Source organism: Hippocampus zosterae, chromosome 7, assembly GCF_025434085.1.
Source record: "Hippocampus zosterae strain Florida chromosome 7, ASM2543408v3, whole genome shotgun sequence".
Taxonomy (NCBI): domain Eukaryota; kingdom Metazoa; phylum Chordata; class Actinopteri; order Syngnathiformes; family Syngnathidae; genus Hippocampus; species Hippocampus zosterae.
The window spans coordinates 1,586,587-1,609,655 of record NC_067457.1 but is presented as its reverse complement, the minus strand read 5'-3'; the positions used below and the strand labels follow the sequence as shown (position 1 = coordinate 1,609,655).

The 23,069-nt window shown below is 52.6% G+C and overlaps 2 protein-coding genes across 2 annotated transcripts; one reads left to right on the top strand and one right to left on the bottom strand.

The window, feature by feature from the left end:
* The first annotated feature begins 387 nt into the window (after positions 1-387).
* Positions 388-12,648, top strand: wnt3 (wingless-type MMTV integration site family, member 3). Its single transcript, XM_052072166.1, has 4 exons — positions 388-1,111; positions 6,395-6,636; positions 8,855-9,120; positions 10,090-12,648. Exons 1-4 carry the CDS (start codon positions 1,032-1,034, stop codon positions 10,567-10,569), a joined length of 1,068 nt encoding a protein of 355 aa, XP_051928126.1. The 5' UTR covers positions 388-1,031; the 3' UTR covers positions 10,570-12,648.
* Positions 12,638-22,983, bottom strand: LOC127604831 (vesicle-fusing ATPase-like). Its single transcript, XM_052072161.1, has 22 exons — positions 22,851-22,983; positions 22,129-22,214; positions 21,879-21,975; positions 21,348-21,387; positions 20,650-20,816; positions 20,477-20,584; positions 20,318-20,393; positions 19,670-19,825; positions 18,030-18,229; positions 17,184-17,349; positions 17,021-17,095; positions 16,763-16,950; positions 16,069-16,164; positions 15,836-15,992; positions 15,636-15,769; positions 15,402-15,468; positions 15,228-15,307; positions 14,243-14,377; positions 14,040-14,153; positions 13,276-13,331; positions 12,900-12,960; positions 12,638-12,781 (listed from the first exon to the last, which is right to left on the bottom strand). The coding sequence occupies exons 1-21, from the start codon at positions 22,860-22,862 to the stop codon at positions 12,936-12,938; spliced, it is 2,235 nt and encodes a 744-aa protein (XP_051928121.1). The 5' UTR covers positions 22,863-22,983; the 3' UTR covers positions 12,638-12,781; positions 12,900-12,935.
* Positions 22,984-23,069: the final 86 nt, after the last annotated feature.

Genomic DNA, 23,069 nt, shown 5'->3' with positions numbered 1-23,069 from the left:
GTGACATCATCACAAGTCGACGACGCGACGGGACGTCACATGGTCCAGCGTCTCCTTTGATGCCGCCTATCTCGCCGCCATTCATGCTGATCAGTTTCCTCGTATGTGAATCGGAAAGACTCCGGGCCATCCATCACAAGCGCCGACCCCCCCCCCCCCTTTGCTTCACTCTCCCTCGTCGCCCCCCCCCCTCCCCACCAGCCATCAGAATGACAATGGTGCCGATGTAAAAAGTGTCGCCTTTGGGCCGCGGCATGCCTGGCCCGGCCACTGTCGTACTTTATGGCTTTATTGTGGCCCCCCTTGTATGCGCTACCCCCGCTGGGGCGGGCGGGCAACAATTTGGAAAATGCACCGTATACACCTAGACCCCCTCCCTCCCACACACTAGCCTCTACTCAGCGGCGTGCGGCGACATGCGCTCGCCGGCCGATATCCGGATCAATTAGTCAAGCCGCAACCTTCTCGACATTTTTTTTTTTTCGGGGTGGGGGGAAACAAGTTCCCGTCTCCATGCGTCCCGCCCCCCCCTGCACATGACTGGAGGATGGGTAGGGGTTGCGGGGTGGAAGGGGGTGATTGACAGATGGGAAGGAATAATAATTTTTTTTTCGTAACCTAAGGCCCATCTCCTGCGATTGGCTTGCCAGCTGACATCTCCAGACCCCCCCACCCCCACCCCCCACCTCCTCCTCCCCTCCCTCCCATTTAATATTGGGCCTGTGGATGAGGCATCCCGAGGGAGGAAAAAGTGCAGCGGGAGAAGACATCTACCTTTGGGAAAGAAGAAGGAGAAGAAGAGAGGGAGGGAAGGAAGCGAGCGGAGGAGTGTCACTCACTTTTCTTTTCTGGCAGCCACCGGGAGCCCACAACACTTCCCTGGTCCGGACGCAAACAACAGGACGCCTCTTCTTCTTCTTCTTCTTCTGGACATTTTCAATTGAATCCCCCCCCCCCCCCCCCCCTGCCGCCTCAAAATCTGTGGGAAAGTGGAGCTTCCCTGCGTCGGAGCTTCCAAGCAGGCTGGCCTCATGGATTTGTACCTGATTGGATATTTGCTGTGCGTGCGGCTGTGCGGCTCGCGGGTGCTCGGAGGCTATCCCATCTGGTGGTGAGTACGCCGACATCCACCGCCGGGGTGGGAGGGGGGACGCTGGAGGCCTCGCCGGTGGAGGAATCGGTGGAGAGGACGGGTCGGGTTTGACGGCAAATTCTGTAGATTCGGAGAGCAATGTGATGAGAGTGAAAATGGTCCGCCGGGGTCATTGGCATTGACTTTGGATGTCGTTTCGCGACACGCGGGGAGTCAAAATTCCAGGAAGAGAAAATTTGCAGAAAATTAACCACAGGACGGGATCAAGGCAAAAGTCTTCCCAAGAAGATACAAAGTCACATCCACAAGGATTTCCAGAAAAGCAGGAAATCTTTTTTTTGGGGGGGGGGGGGGTTGCCGTTTTTCACTAAAGTGTGTAATCTACAAGAATGAATATTTTCAAGTTGAAAAAAGTTGCTAGGGTTGCGAGAATAAAATCAGACCTTTTCGAGGAAAAAATTCTCACAACAACAAAAAAAAAAAGTCGTCTTTTCTTCAGGACAAAAAGTTGTTGTCATGCCCAACACAATTTGGCAGGTGAATTCTTCACACGAGTGACTGCACAATTCTGGTGAATTTTAAGAGATTTGGAAGTGTCACTTCTATGCGATATGCGTGTGTGTGTGTGTGTGTGTGTGTGTGGTGTGTGTGTGTGTGTGTGTGAGACAAAGGCGCAGTTGGCCCCCGCCTGCACCGCTTGTCAACGCTACTACACGTTGGGTAGCCCAAGCGAGCATGTGGCCCGCCGCGCAGCGCCAGCGTGCTCTTCTGCTTCCATTTAGCGCGACGGCGACCGCCAAGCGCTTTTGCGAGGTCTGCACGCCCACCGCTGGCTCCGGCGAGGACCACCTCGCGCGAGCCGCAAAAGGGGCTCGGCTTGCTGACCCCACGGGCTATTTCAAAAAAACATTTTTGGGGGGGGGGGGGGGGGGGGGGGAGTTGGGCCTTCAAGGCGCTTACGTGACGACGGTGTCGTGTTCCCCGTAGCGAACAAAGCGCGTGGTTGCCTTTGATTGGGGCTGACGAATTTTCTTTTCGCCGCGTGGCTCCAGGTGACGGCACCCCCCCCCCCGCCCCTAAACAAGTTGGGTTTCGGCCAAATTTCCCTGATACTTTTCCGTGCGTCCTGTATGATGGACATATTCATTACATTTGATGTGGATCAGTGAAAAGGTGCAATTTTGACCTAACATGCAAGGCGTGTACTGACTGGAGTTTTTGGGGGCATGTGGAGCACCCCCGAAATTTTTTTTTTTTAAAAAGAAAACAATCCTATTCTCAACCCCTGTCACGGAAGAATATTTGGGATTGAATCTGATTAGAATGAGGTGGCACAAGGTATGTTTTGGATCAAACTCAGATTGAGGGCTCACTTTTTGTCCTAGAGTCACGGCAAAAACAAGCACGTTCACACACACACACACACACACCTCCCGTGTGACCCAAAGCAGCTTAAATGGAGCTGAAGAGTCCATCTCCGGGTCTCAGGAATGTCATTATCCGACAGCCCCCCCCCCCCACCCCCCTTCTCTCCTGCTCATCCTTCCAAAAACTTGCACTCCTCAATCTCAGAGGGATCACTTGAAATGATTCCCAGTGCGACCGCTCCGTGTGAAAGGATCGAGGATGTCGCAGAGGTGCGACGAAGCAAAGAGGGCGGGAAGGTTCCTCGGAGGGCTGAGGGGCCAAGTTCACGTTGAGGCTGGTGGCAAGAGTTTTTGCCACCAGCCGGGTGCGCTAACGAGTCCAAACTTTGCAGGCCACCCGCAGTTACGCAAAATCTGCACTACTTCAAATTTGGGAGCAATTAAAAATCGCTGGGATGAAACGTCACGTGGAAAGAACCCAAGTGGCCCTAAGATGGCAGACTTCTCGCATCTCTTGAGGCTTTGTTTTTTTTTGTGGGTCAACTCATGATAAACAACATTCGATTGAGCCGTGCAAATGAGCGCAGCCCAGCTTCAAAGCAAAAATGGCAGAGTTCCTGTTTCTCTTGGGGCGATGCTTCTTGAGCCAGTTTTTTTTTGTTGTTGTTTTTTTTTGCGGCTTTGTCCATGATAAACATGCCTCACAACTATCTTAGCAGCTGATTGTCCCCAAATTTGAAGGTCCCCAAGCAAATGACAGAAGTATCCTAAAATGACATGCGTTTCTTGAGACTTTTTTTTAGAGGGGGGTGTGGGGGTTGACCTGCGCTAGCCATGGCCGCCACCTGTGCCGAGGGCAACGGTCTTTCGGGACGTCAACGCGGGGGAGCGAGCGAGGTGAGCTCTTCGCAGGCATGTTTCAAAGCCGGCGTAATCTGGGCCGTCATCAAAGCGGAGGCACGGCGCGCTGGTAGGAAATGACATAGTAGACCCCCGCTCACAATCAGCCACGGCTATTAGCGGCACTAAAACACAGGCCGGAGCGGTTCCTCAAAGGGAAACCTCGGAGGCCCGCAGGCTACAAAGTCATTAGGACTGAGAGCACACTTGCGACATTTCAAGTCTTCATTAGCCGGCGCGTTCATTAGCGGCTAAAACACACCACCAAAGGTGCGCCGATCACATTTGACCCGGTCAAATGTGGCTCCCGTGCACCAAAGTCCGATTTGGTCGCGGAGCAAAGAGATGTCAAAATGTGGGCATGGCGCGTGAGCACTCCAACCGGGCGACGCCGGCGCCGCCGCGAGCGACTTTGTGATCAGCGCGCAATGCACGTCTTCAAAAGACGCCTCGTCCTCATTTCCATACCCTTACAAAACAAATTCCAGAAGCGCACCTGAAGATTCCACACGCTCCCGTGCGAGTTTTGATTTGCGCCGGACGGATCGGTGCTGACGTTTTGCAGCGCGGAGCCAACAAGCTAGCATCAAAATGGCACTGAGCTAGCAAAGAAATGAGAGACGGTGACATTCGGTGGCCCTTTTTCGAGGATGGCCGTCCTGCTGAGTACTACAGTCTTTGGGCGGGGGGAGGCAGGGGGGGGGGGACCACACGCAAGCGGTTGCTATGCCTGGCGTTGTTGCACGACACTCGTTTCATCCGTTCCTTGGCGAAGGCGTGAGTTTGCAAAAAGAGCTAGCAAGCTTCGATAGGCCCGCGGCACGGAATACTCTGCTGACTAAAGCCAAAGTCTCTCAAGTTCTTCCACTTGGAGTTTTCCACTCTATCCCCCGAGGGAGCACCAGCTGCAAACCACGCAACGACGCCTCGTGTTCCAAATGCGAAATCGGGCTTTGGTCATTTGTCGTCTTACGGCTTCCGCGCGCGTGCGGTCTCACGAAAGCCCAGAAGCGTTCTCGCTTTGACACGAGAATGTCGCTTTGCCGACCTCTTGGCCGGGTCACCCCGGCGGCAGAGATCCTGACCTCAAATGAATTTTGATCCGTTTGGCGACACACGTTTTTGTGCGAGCAATCACAATTATATATTTTTTTTCCGTGAATCAGGCCTAATGCGTCTGATGGTCTCGGCGGAGGGTTCACAAGTTTACGGCGCATTCATCTTCCCTCTCGTGACTGCAGGGCGTCGTCGTCCCGCCGCTGCACTCCGGCGGCGGCGGCGGGACGAGCTCTGGAGCTCCCCGACAGGTTGGAACATCTTCCAATGGCCCCGTCATTTTTTATCTGATCAGCCGGAAGCGCTTGGACTACAAATCAAAAAGCGCGCCAGAGGAAAAAGTCGTCAACACGAGAAAAAGTCCCGTCCTCGGGAAAAGCCGCCAACCATCCGCGGCCCACTTTCGTCTCTTTTCCGCCGTCCGCGGCTCTCCGCGGACCTTCTTGAGGGATTCGGTGACGAGAGCGCGGCGGCGACTCGCTCAGTGACGCGACGGCCCGCGGGCGAATGTCACAAACAGCCGCGTATGCGTCGGCGTTCCGAGGTAAAGACGTCCCCGAAGTCACTTCGGTGTGAGACTCCGGGCTCAAGGCGGCATATGCTAGCCTGACTTATTTACGAGAGAAGTTTGTTGGCAATTTTTGCTTTGCTTTCCTTGCCGTCCTTGCCGTGTTTCGGGGGAGATAGCGCCGAGTCGATCTGAAAGACTCCCCCCTGGTGCCTTTTCAGCCTTGAGGGTGGAAACATGCTCCCTGCTTGTCGTTTTGTGTACGTCGGCCCTGCAGCTTCTTTTTTATTTTATTTTATTTTTTTTAAACGGGATAAAGTTTCACAATAAAAGCAGAAGATCTTGTTAATTAATCCAAAGGCAGAGGCAGAAGGCACATGGTTTATTTTCATTCTCTTGTATTATGTTTTCAAATATCGTAAAGTAAATATTCAAGCAAACTCCTATTTTGCCTCACTGTAAATGGGTCACTTTTTTGGGGGGAGGGGCGAAGGGGGACAAAACAAACTGATGGCATTTGAACTCATTTCAAAGGGGAGAATCCATTCCATGAGCCAATTGAAAGCGTACGTGAAGGTGCTACTGTACTTTCACGTATGGGCCCATTGAGATTGGCTCCGAAGAACCCCCCCCCCCCCCCCCCCCCCCCAACTAGGTCGTAAAGCCCCCCCCCCCCCCCCCCTCAGGCAAGAAGAGGCCCCACTCAGGACTTGCCGGGGCACGCACCTGCCAAAGAGCGGGTGGGCGGGCAGGACCGGAGTGGTAGAAAGACACCTACCTGGACTTTTCATGCGCAGCAAGGACGTGAAGCGATGGAGGCCTGATGTGGTGACTTTTGCCGGCAGAGTGTCTGCAGCTCGCTTGAATTTCGCTAGCAACAAAAAAAAAAAAATGATTCCATTAGATTCGATTGCAAAATGAGAGATGGACAGGTCAAAAGACAGCATTGCGAATTTGACGCTTAACTCCCTGGAGAGGGAGGTGGGGGGGGGGGGGTTGGCTGTCGTCGCAAAAATTGTATTCACACTTGACTTTGTGCTGCGCGGCTGCTGTCAGGGGGGGCTGCGGCACCCTCATGCCGTCCCAGTCGCCTGCCGCTCTGATTGGGTTATGCGGTAGACATGAGTGACTCACCGCCAACGCTGTCAGAGTTGAAGGAGGCTGCTGGAGCGGTGCAGCACGTTTCCACCCCCCCTGCCCCCAAACGCCCTCGGCACGTCACAATGATTGGGAATGCAGCAAGTTCATGGAGGACACAAAACTGGCAGGGAGGAATTTGTCCTGAAGAATGAAAGAAAATAAGTCACAGGATGACACCTGACTTCATTTGTTGATTGGAATCAATCTCAGCATCTTGACTTTCGACTTACACGGGTGTCCGGCGGCAAAACGCGGTCCCTTTATACGCGGGTCTCTCGGATGTCTGCCGTTTCCCCGAGATGCTGAGTGACGTTGTCCCTCCCCCGCCAGGTCGCTGGCCCTGGGGCAGCAGTACTCATCGTTGGGCTCGCGACCCATCCTGTGCAGCTCCATCCCGGGCCTGGTGCCCAAGCAGCTGGGCTTCTGCCGCAACTCCATCGAGATCATGCCCAGCGTGGCCGAGGGAGTCAAACTGGGCATCCAGGAGTGCCAGCACCAGTTCCGCGGCCGGCGCTGGAACTGCACCACCATCAAAGACAACCTCGCCATCTTCGGCCCCGTGCTGGATAAAGGTACGCCGGGCCTCCCGCGTTTGCATCACTGCGGGATGACTCACGCGCGGCGGGTTCACAAAGGCCACTTGCAAGCCGTTACAAAACCTCCACATGTAGCAAGGGAACAGTTTGAAGCCCGAGGCGCAGGGCTGCCTGCGCTTCTGCTGCCAAAACACTAACTGGGGCAATTACAATAATAGACACCTTTCCCGGCTGCTGCGGCCGCCGCGCGCACAAGCACCGACACATTCCGCTTGCATCCCATCCGCCTTTTGCCCGTTTACCGCGCGCCGCGCCGAAGAGGGTCAGCGGTTCCAGGCAAGTGCCGCCGGAAGGCGTGGAATATTCGTATTCGGGATGGCTCGTGCGACAGTGAAAGCGGGATGAGGCGGGAATAAAAAATACATGAAACAAAAAAAAAAATCAGCTTGTGTTTGTGTCACAGGCGAATGAATGCGGGCAGCGTAAAGCGGTCCAAGCACCTCCGTCAACTCAAAAGGAGAGGGGAGGCCAAATGAGATTACAGGCAATAGAAAAGGGGTTGGGGGGTGAGGGGGGGGGGCTGCGCTCAACCCCTACTGTGCATGAAGGTCCGGCTCCCACGGACGCCCCATTCACACGCCCTTTTGACTCTGTCGTGAACAGGCTGAAAGGGGGGGATCTCTCGCAACCTGGCCCGGGCGCGCTCTTCGGGACGGGGTGAGGCGGCGATCGAACCTTGGACGTCAGCGAGCTTGGCCCGGGGAGGTTGGAGCCCTGCGGCGGGGCTGCTGGTGCGGCGCATGGGATTTCTGTTCGGGCGGGGGTGCGCTTAGTTAAGGGGCTTTAGGGAATGCCAGCTCCGCGCAGAGCGGGGCGGTGGGGGGCGCCCAGTCGCTGGGCTCTTTGTGTGGCTAACGCAGCGTGACATATGGGAAACAATGGCGGATTGATGAGCCCAGCAGGTAAAGGCAGCAGCTAAGCGAGACGTCCAGGACGCCGCCGTTCGCATTCAGCTGACCAATACTGCTCCTTTGGCAAGATGCAAAATATCGGGCACGTTTGAGGAGCATGACAGCACCTTAACATTAGCACTGACCCTCTGACACAGAAAGTCATTCAGGCATTTTTTTTTGGGGTGTTCTCAAATTTTTTATTTTACTCGTGGGATGAATAAAGATCTATCTCGCTAGTTCTTATGCGTGCATCTTAAAGTGGAAAAATTGTTGTGGTGTTGACTAAAAAGTAGGTGGCAAACTCATTGTCTTGGAATTTCTGCCTCTACCTGAATAAACCAGTCCGTACCCCCCCCCCCCCACCCACCCCAAGCGTATTGGTGTTTTCACATTTGTGTGAGAGCCGGCGGCGCGTCATGGCAGAGCCACGACAACAAGTTTGCCGCGATTATGAAACAATGGGATCATCTTACATCATGAGCCGCCGCCTTCAAAGGGGGCACCGGCAATGAAAAGGGGCTGACGCGCTGCTCGGTTTCACCTGAACGCCTTGGGCGCTTGAACGGGGACGGGTAAGGGATGAGCGGCTGGGGGGGGGGGGGGGTTGACAACATTCCCGAAACACTATCCAGATGCACAGCAGCACACCTCAGGGATGACAGGAGGTCATGAGATCCCACTGAGCGCTAAGGCCCCCCCCCCTTCCCCCCGACACAACCACAAAGGGCTGATGTCACTGCAGGGACTCTGCTTTTCCCAGGAGTCCTCACTCACTCCGGAGTAAACAAAGTGTTTACTGTCCTTTATCATCCAGTGTCAGGTTGGACGAGTACTGGACATTTTGATGAAGTGAGCTAGGCGGAAAAGTTCAAGTCGGAGGTGGGACCGCCACAGGGATCAAGCTCAAGCCCCTTTTTGTTTGAGATTTGGTGGCGATGGCATTGCAATCTGCTGCCAGGGGATGAGGCGTCAAGTCCTCGTGCGTGAATATGAGAGGCTGTCCAATGGGAAGGTTGCAAGGAGTCGGTGGCGGGATCAAGAAAGTAGAAACTCGTCAAAAAGGATCGCCGGAAAACCACGAAGCACATTGTCATGATTTCAAGTAGACTCCTCAAGGGAGCCTCTCCTTTGTCCCGAGCGGAGTTGCGTTGAAGGGAAGAACTTTGAATAGCGGCGTCTGGATGTTGGCACAGCTCACGTTTGCTCTTGACCATGTTTAACACGATTGACACACTCTCTCGCTTCTGCCCCCCCCCCCGCCCCCCGCCGCCTGTTTGCCGCCCGGCCTCCGTCTCCCGCAGCAACCAGAGAGTCAGCGTTTGTCCACGCCATCGCCTCGGCCGGCGTCGCCTTCGCCGTGACGCGCTCCTGCGCCGAGGGTACGTCCACCACGTGCAGCTGCGACTCCCACCACAAGGGACCGCCCGGGGAGGGCTGGAAGTGGGGCGGCTGCAGCGAGGACGCCGAGTTCGGGGTGATGGTGTCCCGAAACTTTGCGGACGCCCGGGAGACCCGACCGGACGCCCGCTCGGCCATGAACCGGCACAACAACGAAGCGGGACGCACGGTAAAAACTCCACAATGTTGCGCTCGAGGATCTGACGGGAGGTAGAAACGCGTCAGATCACCCGCTAACTGGCCACTCGTCGCGGGGATAAATTCTCTCCGTGATCAGAACATCAATATGTGATGTTTCAAGATGTTTCTGTTTGAGCTGAAAGCCAACACGCTTGACACACCAACGCTTTTGGCCCCACGCAACACACCCATAGCAAAAATGTCCCGACTGTCAAGTCGGCCGCATGGCTTGAGGGCGAAAGTCGGGTGTTTACGCATGAGCGGCTGGCCGGGACCACACGGGAACAAGCCGGCAGGGCCCACGCCCCGCTTCGCCACCTGGCCTCGCTCACGCCGCCTTCGTTTGGAGCCGGGGGGCACTTCTAGACCCCCCCGGTCACCTCTGCATCCTTGGGTGGGATGCTGAGGTGCATGGGGATTTTTTTTGGGGGGGGGCGTGGACAAAGGCGTCTCGATGATTTTCTCTTCTCCCATGAAGATGCTCCCGCACTGCACTTTATCAACTTCTGACATCCCCCCCACCCCCAAACCACAAACATACTCAACATTCTAATCAGGCATTAGTCGGTATCAAGTCAGCAAATTTGTGAGACTTGGTGAAAAGACAAACTGCCAATTTACTTCAATGATCGCTAACCCGTTTTGATAACTTGGCACAACACCACCGAAAACCTTCACACAAAATAGTTTCCCGGGCAAGCATACCGACAAAATGGATTGATATACAGTTTAAAAAAATATATATATATATTTGTATATGTGGTTACTTCCCACCGCTGGCGAATCAGTGGAAGAAACTTTTTGTCTGCGAGTGTCAAGTATGCATGACCGCAGGCTTTGGAATGTTTCTATCTCAGATTCCATCTCTCTCTCTCTCTCTCCCTCTCTCTCGCTCTTTCTTTCCAGCGTGGTATCATTGCATTGACATTTGAACAATGTCGTGTTGTGTGTCGCCCAGACCATCCTGGACCACATGCATCTGCGCTGCAAGTGTCACGGCCTGTCGGGGAGCTGCGAGGTGAAGACGTGCTGGTGGGCCCAGCCCGACTTCCGCATGCTGGGCGACTACCTGAAGGACAAGTACGACAGCGCCTCCGAGATGGTGGTGGAGAGGCACCGGGAGTCCCGCGGCTGGGTGGAGACCCTGCGCGTCAAGTACCCCTTCTTCAAGCACCCCACCGAGCGCGACCTGGTCTACTACGAGGGCTCGCCCAACTTCTGCGAGCCCAACCAGGAGACGGGCTCCTTCGGGACGCGGGACCGCGCCTGCAACGTGTCGTCGCACGGCATCGAGGGCTGCGACCTGCTCTGCTGCGGCCGCGGCCACAACACCCGGACTGAGAAGCGCAAAGAGAAGTGCCACTGCATCTTCCACTGGTGCTGCTACGTCAGCTGCCAGGAGTGCCTGCGCGTTTATGACGTGCACACGTGCAAGTGAACAGAGTGGGGGGTGGGGGTTCGGGGGGGCGGGCAGACTGGACTGCGAGCGCCGCCCCGACCTTTCACATCCCTGCACGCCGTCCCCCTCTACGGCGCACACAGCCCGTCGCGCTCCGTCACCCAACTGACCTGGTGGACAGCTTCTGACCCCCACCCCACCTCCCCCATTGTCTTTATTTATTTCCCCTCTGTGCCGACCACATGTACAGTAACACACAAATGCAGTCAAAACAAACGCAACTATTTGCTTTGGAATTTTAAGAAAAGTAGCTAACTCCTCACGTGTCCAGCCGCCGACGGCTGCCTTCCTTGTTACCCCTAAAGAAGTTCGGGGTGTTGTACTTTAAGGTGAAATTTCAGGATGAACCTAAAATGCACTCAAAAGCTCGACAGGTGACGGCAACCGTTCAATGTTTCGGTCCCGTTTGCGCAACTTGCTCTACGTCAACAACAATCCGAATGTCAATGACTCTGTGATCATCCGGGCTCATCTTCCACTCAAAAGCTGTGCTGATCTCAAATCCAAAGCGATGCCGTGATCTTCGAGCTACTCTGGTGATTCACAAACGGGAATTTCAAAGACAAGCTGGGCGTTCAATAATCAATCTGCAAATGTCAAGCACCTGTTTAGCTCCTTGTCGAACAACAGCAAAATACCGAGCCATTAAAAAAAAACGGGCATGAAAGATTTCAAACAGTGCATTTTACGTTCATGGGGAAAATTCACCTGAAAGCCACTTTTACACAATTACTTGTTGTGAGTAGTGTAAAATGATTGCTTTGAAAACTAAATCAACCTCTACAAAAAAAGCAAACAAAAAAAAAAACAAGTGACTTGAGCGGGTGGCCTGGGAAGCGGGTCTCATTGCGTAAACTACTGAACCGGACTGCGGGTCTTCAAACTACTGAGCGGACGAGAGACGCCGGGGCGGCCCGATTTTTTACGGCCACCGCATCGCTGACACAGTGACATTGGGCCGGGACGGACGGCGGCTATGCGGGAGGGAGCATGTGTGCTAACAGCCAAGCTCATTCTATGCGCTACATTTCAGCCAAACGTTGCTAAACTCCGCTCTGGAAGGAATCGCAAAAAAAGAAAATTTGAAAATTTCTTTTTCAGTTGCTAACGGAGCAGCGCTGCGACTGGAGCAAACGGAGTGGCGCGCTCAAGTCAAGCTCCAGCACGCTTCGTTTTGCACAAAGCAGGCGGAAAGATATTTGGCGAGCGCTCGGCGGCTATCAGATTGGTTTTTGCCAAAACACGGCAATTTCAGAAACTTTTGCCTGGTTGGGGCGTGACTCCATTCACACCGTGGATCCATCAAGTCTCAAATTTATCCCAGAAGAAATACGCTGCTTTCATCACATTTGTTCGACAGCTCTCAAGGAAAAAAAAAAAAAGCATTTTAGCTTTGTTGTTCATGATAAAAGAAGGGGCAGGGGGGCACTGAAGATCCTTCTGGAAATTCGGCCACAAAAATGCAAAAGCACAAATGTGTGGGGGATGAGGCACAAAATGGCGGAGGTGAGTGAGGGAGGGTCTTTTGGCAAGAGGGGGGGGGGGCGGGGTGGACCTGTAAGGTTCGCACACATGGTGGAGCAAATGTAGCTGACGCATGCGCTCGCTTAGCTTAGCACCCCCCCCCCCAAACGGGGTTCCTGTTCCTGGCCCTCCCCCCACCCGCTATATCCAAAGTTTTGTACAAATGGTGTAAAAGTGAATAATTCCCTTTTGATTTTATAATCGTAAATGTTCTGTTTTTCTAAATATTATTTATTATACATTGTATAGATATATTATATATATGTGTATGACTGAACCAAGATTATATATTTGAACAACAACAACAACAATGTCTTGGCTATTTTGCTTCAGCGATGCATCACACTACCTCTTATGCTGTACTAAAAAAAAGCAGAAGTATAGATCATTTTGTGGATTAAAAAAAAAAGCAGTAGCACTGATTCACTCCTTTTTAGTCAGACGATTAATTTATTCATAAAATAAAAAGGCGAGTAACCAGCATAAGACAGTGAGGTGTGCGGAATGATCAGGAGCACGAGTGTTTGTTTTTTTTCCAATTAAAAAAAAAAGGACCTCACTGATCATCGCCGATGACAATATACACAGATCCAGTCGACGTCCCTCATTCGCAAGGTTTTTGTGGCGTGCGAGGGACGTGTCACGACAGGAGGACGTTCGTCTTTATCTAGAGGCAAAACACGCCGACTGATTAACTCCGAGACGCGCTCGTCGTGTCAACAACGGCAAGACTACAAGCCACTGGCTGAAAATGTGTTTTGGCGCGAGGTTTGTGGGCTTCTCACCTGTTGCGGGGGTCCCTTTTGGTGGCAGCGGCCCTTCTACATTGCCATAACCGAGCCCAGTCTGGAGGGATGGGGGAGGGAGGCAAACGGCGACAACACGATGGTCATACGGGGCCACGGCGTTCAAAAGGATTACAAGGTTTGATTCGGGTTTGAATTCCGGGGCCCAAAATCACAAAAAATGATTCAATCCCAAAGAAATGAAAGTTTACCCCGAATATTTGCAAACAAAATAGCCGCGTCTGTGTAGTGCGTTTCTGAAAACGTGTCTGAGAGCAAGGCATTCTCTGCACTTCCGCCCCAACGTTACATCACAGCGGAGCGACTCCACGTCATTTAGCGCGGATGGGCCGTTTCATTCATTTCGAGCACTTACGCTCCCTCGTCTCGCAGCAGACTCAAGAACTTGCTAACTCGGTAGTGGTCTTCCATCTACAAAACACACAAGAGAAGAAAGAGGAAGTGAACATCTTACCTTCACCCCCCCCCCCCCCCCACCCCCCAAGGTCATGTATGCATTCAAGAACTAGCGTGGGTAGGAAAATTCTCAGGGACTTTTGGCGGGAAGCGTCCTCGTGAGTCAGAACACGTGACCGCCACTTGGACAGTCGCCCGTTGTCACGTATGAGCTGCACAGGAAGTGGAAGTGGCGATCGAGAAGCGAAGCCGTGCGCATTTATCATTGGACGCAACACACGGCGGTTAGCGAGCGGCGGCGAGGACGCTCTGGCGACCAGATGTGGAGGACCGACGCCCGGAGAACACGCCGGCTCCGTGGTGGGACGCAGATGTGCTTGGCTTGCAACCTGCTGCCGCTGACTCCATCTTTTTTTTATTTTTTTTATTGACAATAATTGAATACTATCGTATGGTCGAGTTAATATAAAATCTCGACACACCCCTTCATTTTTGCGATGATGAAAAATGAGGCCGTCATTAAATAGGTGGCAATTTCCCACTGATAAAGTTCAGCTGTTCACCCGAGCAGGCTTTCCTTCTATTTTGCATTGGCAAACCTAATAAAGTGGCTGGTGGGTGTACATGCTGCAGCCGATAAATTAATTTTTGTATGCCCTTAGTAGCTGCAAAAAAACAAAAAAAAAACAAAACAACAACTCTTTTGTTCTCACTTTCTCGTACCTGTATCGCCATCTCGATGAGCATGATTAACTTCTTGATGCCGATCCAGAGGCCCTGGCCCTTGACAGCGTTGGCGATGGCCACCCGTTCCTTCTCCTGGAAGCTTCCCAGCAGCTTGTAAGGGGACATCGTGCGGCAAATTGACTTTCCAGTGTGTTGGAGACAACTCCGTGCGTGTGTGCGTGTGTGTGTGTGTGTGTTACCTCCAGGGCCTCAACCAGCTGCTCGCCATTGGAGATGTTGGGAATGTGGATGGTGGTGCTGAAAGCGTTGAGCATCTCCATTTCTTGGAGGACGTCTTTGCGACTGCTGGTGCCGATGATCAGCAGCTTGCGACCCTGGAAGACAGGTGAAGGTTTTTTTTTTTCTTCTTTCAAATAAACGGAGCAGAAACAGATGACTTGTATACGTGCCTTTGTGCTTCACTGTGTTTTTATAGAATTTAAAAAAAAAAAACGCGGGGATGACTTTTGCGCGGCTTGAACGGTGAAAGGCATTTCAATTTCATTTCGGTGGGCAAAATTGGCGTCGCAGAGCGAAAAGCTGGCGAAGCGGAGCAAGAGAGAAGACGGACGGACGGACGAGCGAGCGAGGGCGGAGGACGACAGACAAACGTGAGCCGAGAAGAAAGAAAATAATTGTAACGGCGCTAAGCCGGCGATCTGGAGGAGGACCAGGCGAAGGAGCGGCAGGAGAGTGGCGAGCAGACGGGGGTGGGGTGGGGTGGGGGTGGGGGATTATGGCTGCACCCCCGTGGCGTGGGGGGTTGCGACGCTGCATGCAGATGAGGTGCCACACAGGCGGCGGCGCTGCCAGGTCCCGGTTCTCTCACAGAGCCCATTCTCCTCGGCGTCGCCCCGGCCTCCCCCCCACCCCCGGGCCCCCGGCGCCCGGCGCCCCGCTGGGCCCGCCGCTTCTCATGCACATGCGGCTATACAGCGCGCCATCCGCTCATTCACCAAGCCGGCAAGCAGCCGCCGGCGCAGGCGGAGCGAGGGACGGCTCTCGGCCTGCGCCATTCACTCCCAGCACAACAAACACTAACAAGCGTCCCCTCGCCCAACTGTGGCTCTCATGCCACTCGCGGCCAAGCCAGCCCCCAAGCCCCCCCCCCTATTAACCCGCTGGCGCACGCGTGATCTGCTGCCCTCTCCCTGTTGCCGACGGACCGGCACCCCGAAGCCTTACCTTGGGGGGAGGCTTCTTGAGGAGGACCAGCAGAGCTTGCAGCACCAGGTTGGAGAAGCGAGGGCCGGTGGGCACGTAGTCTGCAATTGGGAGGAGAGCCACGGCGTGAAAAAAAAAAAAAGTCCAATGAAAATAACAGCGGCGAGATGGTGCAAAAGGGGCCCGTCGGCGTACCCAACAAGCGCTCAATGTCATCCACCAGGATGCAGCTGAGCTGAGACTTGTAGGCGTCCTCGAATATCTGACAGGGGCAGAGAACATTCCGGATCAACAAGCGGCACCTACGAGGGTTTCAGTCTTTGTCCTCCCATCAATTCGAGTGATGATATGATGCGCCGCAGGAAATGAGGTCATGACGTCAAATCATTCATCCGGGTTGCAGTTCGGGATTAAAGAAAAACGGATTACCTTTTTGATAGCCTGGCATTTAGCAATCTCCGAATGGCCGATCATCTTGTCAGGGGAGCAGATCTTGATGAAAGGGAACTGCGAGTCTTCGGCGATCTTGGCCGCCAACGCCGTCTTCCCGCTGTTGGGCGGACCTGCGTCGTCAAATGGCGCGTCAGGCGGGCCGATGCCCAGCGTGCGTGTTCGCGCCGGCGCCGTACCCTCCAGCAGCACCGAAACCAGCGGCGTGTGTTCGCTGTTCTTGGTCTGCTGCACCAGCAGCTCCCCGTCCTCCAGCGCCGCCGACACCGGATCGCCCCAGCGGATGATGCCGTTCATGATGTAGCTGGCGTAGTCCTCTTGGTTGGTGCCGAACGCCTGCGGAGGACCGCCGCGCGTGAGGGACAACCGGAACCGGCCTCCGCCTTTGTTCAGCAACCCATTTGAGACTTACGGGTTTGATGTCGTTGTTGAGGGAGGCCATGAAGTCCAGCCTGCTGACCTGCAGCTTCTCCGCCGTATCAATGTTGACCTCCACCGTGTTGCTGGCCTAACACACACACACACACACACACACATGAGCAAGATCTGCACATTTCCATCACACCACTCCACACAGCACAAAGGTCAGACAGGAGAAGACCCCGACAAAGAATACGAGCTAACGCGGCGGGGGCACCAGACGTCTCGTCCGTTGTACGTCAACGCCTGCTCATATCTGCTGCGCTCGACGTGTGTGTGTGTGTGTGTGTGCACGCAAATGTTTTGTCAGCTGTGTAGACTTGAACTTCAAAATGATTGAGTGCCAATTTCTCATGCTAACACACACGCGCAGAAGACGATACTTCATACCTTCGACCTGTCAAAGCTAGAGATAAATATCTCCTTTATTGCAGCTTTGAAACCGTTTTAATCTCCCCCCCCTCCCACCCCCCAACCCCAATCTAAAATGATTCTCACGCCATGTTTCTGTGTATTTCATGGAGAGGGATCAATGAAGTCAGATTTGGTTTAGAAAAAAAAAAAAAAAGATGGCTGCACTGACCTAAGAAAATTTTCGATTACGTCCTCACCATCAACTCGACTGAAACACGTTTGCCGTCGGACCCCCGACGCTTCGCACGCCCAAAAGAGGTTTGTTCTCTGACCTTGATGTGCCTGTTCAAGGCGGTGGACTGCGCCGCCCTGACCAGGCCTTCCAGCTCGGCTCCGCTGAAGTTTTTGGTCTCGGCGGCGAGCTCCTTGACATCCACATCGTCGGCCAGGAACTTGGACTGCCGCATCTTGGCCGTGTGGATGTTGAGGATCTGAACGCGCCCCTTCTCATCCGGCAGGCCTGAAAGCGGAAGGCGGGCGCCGTCACGGCCGCCGTGCCGAGGGCCGGCCTCATCTCTCTCCGCTCTTACCGATCTCCATCTTGACTTCCAGCCTTCCGGGCCGCAGCAAGGCCTCGTCGATCAGGTCCGGCCGGTTGGTCATACCTGGGGAGGATGCGGGCTAGTCAAGACGGAGCGCGCCGTATATAATAATGCCATCTCGCGCGTTTCAGCAGCAACGTTCACGCGTTACCGATGAGCAGGATGTTGTTGAGCTGCTCCACGCCGTCTATCTTGGAAAGCAGCTGGTTGACCACCGTGTCGTGGACGCCCGTGCTGCCCGCCATGCTTCCTCGCTGCTTGCAGATGGCGTCGATCTCGTCCAGGATGATGATGTGCAGGCCGCTGTTGGCGCCCAGCTGGGGACAGTTGGCGGGGGGTCGGGAGGGGGGGGGGGGACAAGTTCAAATATGAATCTTCCACGCATGTCTGCTTTGATGTCGTTGGCACAGGCGGAGATGCGCTTTGGAAAACACAATCGCTTCAAATTTGAGCTTCGTGGCGGTCTTTTGAAAAGACACTCAGCGCTACTGTTTGTGAATGTCACGCTCCGATCATCCTTCATCATTACTGGAGAAAGGCAACAGGCTGGGGGGCGGGGGGGGTTCCCCTCCATCCACACAGCTGTCAGTGCAGCATTTAAAGCAGCTGTGTGTGTGTAAGAGGGCAAGTCAAAGAAGCGCCTCATTAGGTGGTGAAGACTGAGCTTGGACGCCAGCGTCGCGCTATCCAAACCCGCCGCCGCCGGAGGAGGAGGAGGAGGAGCCCTCCGCTTGCACATACACACACACACACGACACGGTGAAGAGTCATCGTGATCTCGCGCCGCTCAAAGGGCAGATCTGTCCTCTCCTAGCAAAATGACTCCTCACGCGGTCACGTCAATGTCGATGGGACCGAGGTCAGAGAATACGTGCTCAAGTTGCCCAACACACCCAAGGTGGCCGGCTGGTCCCGGGACCAAGTCTCCAAAGCGGTTACCCGAAGCCTCGGACTAGCGCGCGGTAGAACGCGGGGACGGGAGGAACGGAGTCCTCACCCTCTTCTGCTCGTCCTCGGCGTCGGCAAACAGCTTGCGCACGTTGGCCTCCGACTCGCCCACGTACTTGTTGAGGATCTCGGGGCCGTTGACGATCTTGGGCTCGCGGGCGTTGAGCATTTTGCCGATCTGCCGCGCCATCAGCGTCTTGCCGCAGCCCGGCGGGCCGTAGAGTAGGATGCCCTTCACGTGCTTGCAGCCTGCGCACAGACAGGACATCGGCCATTCCCAACCTTTATGAAGCCGAGGCGCGTATTGCGCAAGAGCGGCATCTTATGAGCCAATATCAGACCAAAAAATAATAATAATAATGGGGACTGATTATGTGAAATTGGCTGGGTTCAGATCGCTCACAGCACGCTCATGAGTTAACGGTAGCGAAAAAAAAAAAGCTTTGCTGGTGTTTACTTTGGCAAAGGCGCCGAGCGCCGGAGTCTCCGACTTTGGTCCCTGGCGGCAGCGCATCAGCGCGCCGTTGCGTGACGCGCAGCTCGCAAGACAGTGTGGCTTTCACGGACGGCCGTTTGCACCTGCGCTGCGACATTTGGGCGAATTGAGAGGCTCGCTGATAAGCATCAGCGCTGCCATTTGCAACCGCCGAGGGAGGGAGGAGCGGCCAGGTGGGAAGTCGTCTTCGGCAGCGGAGCCCGGCTGACCTCGGCGGGAGTCAAACTCCCTCGCAAAGCCTCGCACCCAAAACGCGTGTGCTTCAGACCCCACCCCCCGGCCCCCCCAGCTCTGAATTCCCCCTTGCTGTCAGCGCCTGTGCCTCTCACGCAGGCCAATTAGATCTGGCGCTATCTGGCTTTGAGATCTCGGCACGGCGGCCAGCTGGACGCAACCAAAGGCCGACTCCCGCGCACCAGCGCTCGGCTAAAGGTCGACATCGCCATTGAGTGTGTCTGTGTGTACACTGAGGGGATTCGGGACCGGACCCACCGCGCACAGAGAAAAAAAAAAATAATTAATCGTAGACACCCAGCATAAAATGTTTAAAATTGCCCACATTCATAGTTTCGACACTTGGAACCTCCATTTTGTCGTTCTGCTGGTGAAATCAATTTGATCACCAAACACCGTAACATACTGTAAAAAAAATTATTACTTTGCCACTCGCCATTTTTTTCCCTCCACATTGATGCACACACACGCTCGTTTTTCTATGCAGTCATTTTTGGAGTGTTCCACAGGAACATGTGCAAAATTGTCGAATTGGCGAAGGCCGAACGGCGAATCAGTAAGAGTTCACTGGAGGAAAAAAAAAAAAAAAAGTCTCTTTTGCACAGGTCCTCACAAGTCTGAGGATCAGGACTGATGTGTCGGGAAGGGAGGCGGTTGAGTCACAAAGACGTTGTGAATCATGTGGCACCCGTCAGACGCTAGCCTGCGTGCTACTCGCCAATTATGATAGATGACACATTCAAAGCTGCCTTTGCCCTTCATTTGGATTTAAGGATTACTACATGCCATGAAGGAGTTTGACATTTCACGATAATCCAGTGCTGACAGCAGTTACTCTACTTCAAATAAATTAAATTAATCATTTTGCTCAAGTCTGCCCACACACGCACGGTTATTTGGGCCCTTCTGCCTGTCATGTGTATGCCTGAGCAACAGGTGGCGCACAGAGAGGAACTCACCCATCTGTTCCACGATGTCCAGAGGGAAAACTCGCGAGGCGAAAGCTCGGCGGAAGATGTCGGAAAACTCCTTTTCGAGGCCGCCGATGCCCATTTTCTCAAAGCTCCAATCGGGGTTGATGATGGATTGGCGAGACTCTCGGGTCTTGGATTTCCCTGTGCGCCCAGTGGACAAACATGCACGTTTTGAAATGAGTTGCCGGTGTTAGGACAAGATCGGTCTTGACTTTCACTTGAAACACATGACATTTGGACCATCTGCATTTTAAACAAAAGTGTGCCATTTGTTTTGGAAAAATAACTGCGCTTTGCCGCAGTATGTGTTGTGACTGGAATATTTTGGACAAGTTGATTGATGACTTGCTGAACTTAAGTCATGACTCCTCCTCTTTGAAATTGAGTGGCGACTTCCTCGACTTGCTGAATTTAAAAAAAGCCTACACGTGAGCACGCTGCCCTCTGGTGGCCATAGAAGGCACTGTCATTCCATCCCGGGCGATGACGGCTGTGCTCCGAATCGTTCATTTATTCCTTACACCCTCATTTTTCTATTTGAAAAGTAATTCATCATTCACATGACTATTTTTTTGGACATCACCGAGTACATCATCGCTGTGGCATAAGTACAACATCAGAACCACGGCTCACCAATCAGCGTCATGGAGGAACTCTCCGCCTTCTCAAAGACCACCTGACTGTTTGACAGCAACAAGCCAATAGTAATCTGGGGGAAAGACACAGAATGATGATTATGAATAACGTGACATCATTCCAAAGGAAAAAGGAAAGCAGAAAGAAAAAGAACACCTTGGCTTTTTTGACCGAGCTCTGGTCGCCCTTTAGGATGCTGGGGTCCATGCCTTCCATATCTTTCACCAGCACCTCAAATGTCTTATCGCCAAACTTAAAAGCCAACTGCAAAAATCACAGACACACAAAATGGAGTGGATATATTTGGAAAAGGCATGAACTTCTGGTACCTGCTGGCCTGTGGTGAAGGCCTGGTGGTTGAACTGCTGAATGAAGTCGTTGGCCATCACGTCCGAGTCGTACGGGCTGCTGTCGGCGTTCTTCTTTTGCAGAAAATCGATCTGCACTGTCATTGAGCCAATGCACTGCTTGGACTTGTCAAACGTGTAGTTGGAGACTGCGTGACATATTTGAGCGGGATTATTGGGAGCTTGCGCCTCAGGATTGACGGGATGGCCGCATTGGCTCAAAAATTCAGCAGTACTACCATAAACCGGAAAAATTTGAGTGGCGCAATTGAAAGCAGTGCCGTATTAAAGTCATTTTTGTCAATAGAGTACTCTGCAGTCAGAATTAGAAAAAAAAGTAGTCATTACAAGCAACAGGGAATTATATTTTAAAAGGGACGTCTGTGTTAGACTGCCCTCTGGCGGCCATGGTGCACACACCAGAGGAAGTAGCACAGCGTCCATTTAACTGAAGGAGGATGTGTTATTCTTTACATTCTATTTAATTATGTCACAGCTGCATGTTTTTACAAAGTAAAATATTTCACAGTGGGTATTTCAATTCTTCACCTATTTTTCGCCCTGTACAACAGCTCGATCAAGGCTAACAATCCTCACTTTTGATTGACACTATAGCTCTTGTATTGGATCTCAAGTGTACCTAATGGAGTGGCCTGTGACAGCATCTTTTTTTTACTCACCTTCCACCTCTTGCCCGATGGATAGACCGGCCCATTTTCTCTGTTTGGAGGAAGAAAATAGAACACGAGGTGGACTTTTATTGTTTCTAAGTCACAACACTGAGGGGTTGGCTAGCGGCTTCGAAAAGCAGATTGGAAGTCCAGCGCAGGAAGAATAGAAGGAAGAGAGGGTTAGCCAGTACCTTTGGGCTGGTGCGAAGGCAGCGGCCCGGGTTAAAGATGGACGAAGAGGAAGCCAAGTTAAAAGGAGGGAAAAAGCACTCTGTTACAAGCAAGAGTGGGTTCACACACAACCCTCGTTTAATTCTCCAGAAAGTGTAAAATGACAATGAAGTTAGCAAGAACAAAAATGCTCCATCACATCTCACGCGTGTGCCTTTTGAAAAACTGGTTAAAAAATAATAATAAATAAACAAATAATCTGCATCAGCATCTGTTTCAGCTTGCTTCAGACTGACAAGAGCCAAAAATGACAAATTGCGATGAAGCTTTATCAAGGCACGAAGCAGGCTTCGGGGTCTCGAGCCGTACCTGTGGGAGGTTGAAGGCGATGCTGCCCATGTTGATGCTCGGGTGCGTCTTCAAGGTGAACACATACTTGTGGGTTAGGTTGCGCACAGTCACATGTCTGAGAGGAAGAGCAAATTAACCATTAATCATCAATATTTTAACATTCACACTATTTGTGACGCTTGTGTTTGGTCGTGCGTTGTAAAATGGGTGCCAGAGAAAGACGGCATTCGATAAAGAAACGGACATATGTCTCGAAAGGAGAACTTACTGCTCAAACTGTGGCTCTTTCTCGTTGATGACGGCACAGTTGGTCATAGACAATTTGTCAGTCGGGCATCGCGCCGCCTGCATCAGCTGATGAAAAAAGATGGACAGAATTTATCAATGAACATCAGAAAAAAAAATCAATAGAGGAAAAAATGAAGTGAGCAAGTGAGGATGGAAGGGAAGAATGAATGAACGAAGGAAGGGAAGAAGCGATGACGTGCAAGTGTGCGCCAACTGAACCGGAAGTTAATCGTTGCTGGCATTTAACTTCACCAACTCAACTCGACAAACGTCTCACAATAACCCAGAAAGATGAGAAAACCTTTATTAGTCTCGCAATGGAGACATTCCCAATGTACAGCAGCAAAGTTATGAAAGGAAGGAGTAGAACAAAATATAAGAGCAGCCACTCTCGCGGCGCCATCTTGAAATCAAAATCTAAAAAAAAAAATTAACACAACATAAGACACAAACAAACAAACAACAACTATTATTTCTTGCGACTGTACCGGGACAATTTCAACACATTTAAGTGTCAGCTAAATCGTACTAGCAGAGAAACGGTCTGCACAAGAATCCGCTTTCGGTGTTGCCAACTTTTGAATGACAAGTGCTTCTTGTTGCCACCAGTCTTTTCAGTCCTCCAAAACAATACTTTAAACCTCCTCCGTATGTAAAGTAAGTGCATTTATTCGAAAAAAGGTTCATTCGAGATATACTCACCCTGGTTGTCATCTTCGTGTTATCTTTTTTTACGCTGATTCAAGTGGCGTTTTTCTTCCGCTGACAGAGCAAGCAACTTCTCGTATACGTCTCGCGAGATGAGACGCCATCGTGTGACGACACGTGACTAACACGTAACACGTCACTGCAGTAAGGAAGTATCTAAACAATCCTTAATGGCGTATTTCTTATTTTTAATATGTAACACTGACGGTTTAA

What these genes read in the sequence shown, in the direction of transcription:
- wnt3 (XM_052072166.1), top strand. Translation starts at nt 1,032, where the DNA reads ATGGATTTGTACCTGATTGGATATTTGCTGTGCGTGCGGCTGTGCGGC. An exon ending in GGAGGCTATCCCATCTGGTG is followed by an intron (nt 1,112 to 6,394) that starts GTGAGTACGCCG and finishes CTCCCCCGCCAG; the next exon opens with GTCGCTGGCCCTGGGGCAGC. An exon ending in CGGCCCCGTGCTGGATAAAG is followed by an intron (nt 6,637 to 8,854) that starts GTACGCCGGGCC and finishes CGTCTCCCGCAG; the next exon opens with CAACCAGAGAGTCAGCGTTT.
- LOC127604831 (XM_052072161.1), bottom strand. An exon ending in CCTTGAACAGGCACATCAAG is followed by an intron (nt 16,165 to 16,762) that starts GTCAGAGAACAA and finishes TGTGTGTGTTAG; the next exon opens with GCCAGCAACACGGTGGAGGT. An exon ending in TCAACAACGACATCAAACCC is followed by an intron (nt 15,993 to 16,068) that starts GTAAGTCTCAAA and finishes GGTCCTCCGCAG; the next exon opens with GCGTTCGGCACCAACCAAGA.